Below are 2,142 nucleotides of genomic sequence, written 5' to 3'. Positions count from 1 at the left end.
ATGTATTCCTGCTGTTGTTCCCACAGACACAAAGAGACCGTGCTGTCTCTATCAGAGCTCGGGATCGAGACACTAACTCAGACGCACAAACTGCGATTCAGAATGGAAATCCAGTTTGTCCCAAAGGAGTTGGGTGGGGCTGAGGTCACAGTCCAATTCCTCTATAACAAAGTGGGAAGCTGGCTTTGAGCACGGTTACCACGTTAAAACAGGAAAGAGACAAACACAAACTGTTGCCACAAAGCTGGAAGCACTCTTATTGTTGTACTGTACAATGTTGCATGGGAAAAATATGGAAATTGGGGGATAAAATGACCAATTATTCCTACAGTTAAAGAATAATCTTAATCTTTCTTATGAATGACAATAGCATGAAAAGACAAGCTCTTATTGTATTAGAAATGGTCACAAATATACAGTTTAGCTTATTGTTGTACTATGCGTTGTCGCATTGTAACTTTTATCCAGCAAGATGGAAAAAATATGGAAATTGGGGCATGAAATGGCCAATTATTAAGAATAATCTTAATTTTTCTTATAGTTGACAATAGCATGAAAAGACAACTGTTTTAGAAATGGTCACACATATACAGCATAGTTTGGCTTTTGCTACTCAGACAATGCCGCTCAGTAAGGATACATTTATATTGGTTTAGGTCTTTAATTGGGAGTTGTTGACAATAAGACAAATATAGAACAATGTCACAACTCAACTGAAGGAGAGAAAGAGAAATATCCACAATAGGAGCCCATGTACATACCCTTCCTTGTACTTGAGAGAAAGAGCCTTCCAGAAGTCAATTTCCTCGTCTTTTGAGGAGAACTTTGGTATCATATCCGTTTCCATGGCAAACTAAATCTGGAGAGGAGGAAATAACACAACAAAAGTGATTATAGCGTGAGATAAGAGGGCACACAGAGCTTTAAATCTGTTGTTCTGAAACCAACTCACTTAGGATTTCTCATAACCTGAAATCTTAGTCCATAAAAAAGTCACAAGTGAGGATGGCTCAGCTGGTAGATCAGGCGCCCGTATTTAGAGGTTCACTCCTCGATGCAGAGGGCCAGGGTTCAACTCCGACCCGTGGCCCTTTGCTGCGTGACATTCCCCTCTTTTATATCTACAGCTGTCCTGTTGACTAAAGGCCTAAAAATGCCCCAAAAATAATCTTTAAACAATAAAATCATCAACTAAGCTCCCTCTTGACTTCCAGAAAGAAACCCTGAGGTGTCCCACATGCTCTGCTCTCCAGCGTTTCAACCAAACCGAAAGCATTTTAGATTTGATTAATGGCCTTCTTCATCTTAGACTGGCATGAAATAAGAGCCTCCTGACATTATACAACACTGCATATCTGTGGTTTAAATTGCTTCATTTTAAGTTAGTGCTTGATCTGCCTACATACTAAAGTAAAAAAGTAAAACCGTTCCCAGGAGACGTGCTGTGGCAGGAGCCTCGTTCATCACGGACTCATCATTAAACCCCTGAACACCACACTAGTGAGCTGCAGCAGATGGGAAACCAACTGAGAAACTAGTACATTTTAGGAACGCTGTTTTTATTCAGTCCACATGTACAAACTCCCTCTCTGACTTAAATAGGCTTCACATACAGGGAAGCTCATAACCCAAACAATGTTGGACAATACACTAGCTCAATAAACCCAACAGTCAGGTGGCATTCAGTCAATAGCCACACTTTAACCCTTTTAAAGTTGTTGCTGTCTATGTTAACCTGCCTGATTTGGCCCATAATTGGTGCAATTCGAAAAATGCCATCCAGTTTATTATTCTTATGTATTGGTTACCAAACTCTCGGCACATTGATGAACAGAGGCATTGAACTAAATGTCAAATAACTAAAGATTACAAGAGGACATCACAGATTCCCTAGACTCTAGAAAGCAGTAATGCAGCAATTGAGAATCATGCACGATAAGGGTTTTCTTTTTATGTACCCAAACTTAACGGATAAAACAAAGTCTGAAGCTGGTTTTCAAGAAAGGGTTTGAGATTTTGGGAAATATTTGCTTTCTTGCCAAATGTTAGAGACGATAGAGACCCCTTTCATGCAGGCCTGCTGTCAGGGGGGTGTCAAAGGGGTACAGATCACTCCCACCCAGGGTATAGTTTTATTGGGGG

At 40.4% G+C, this 2,142-nt stretch overlaps 1 protein-coding gene across 7 annotated transcripts in view; it reads right to left on the bottom strand.

Moving 5' to 3' along the window:
• ndel1a (nudE neurodevelopment protein 1-like 1a) overlaps positions 1–2,142 on the bottom strand; it is a 20,060-nt gene that overhangs the window by 16,514 nt on the left and 1,404 nt on the right. For all 7 annotated transcript variants that reach the window (XM_032501617.1, XM_032501616.1, XM_032501619.1 and 4 more), the window contains exon 2: positions 762–859. In XM_032501617.1, coding sequence (XP_032357508.1) covers positions 762–847 — 86 coding nt within the window. In that variant the 5' untranslated portion in view covers positions 848–859. The remainder of the gene's footprint in view (positions 1–761; positions 860–2,142) is intronic.

The sequence above is a fragment of the Etheostoma spectabile genome, chromosome 21, assembly GCF_008692095.1.
Source record: "Etheostoma spectabile isolate EspeVRDwgs_2016 chromosome 21, UIUC_Espe_1.0, whole genome shotgun sequence".
Classification (NCBI taxonomy): Eukaryota; Metazoa; Chordata; class Actinopteri; order Perciformes; family Percidae; genus Etheostoma; species Etheostoma spectabile.
This window is presented reverse-complemented; position numbering and strand designations above follow the sequence as displayed.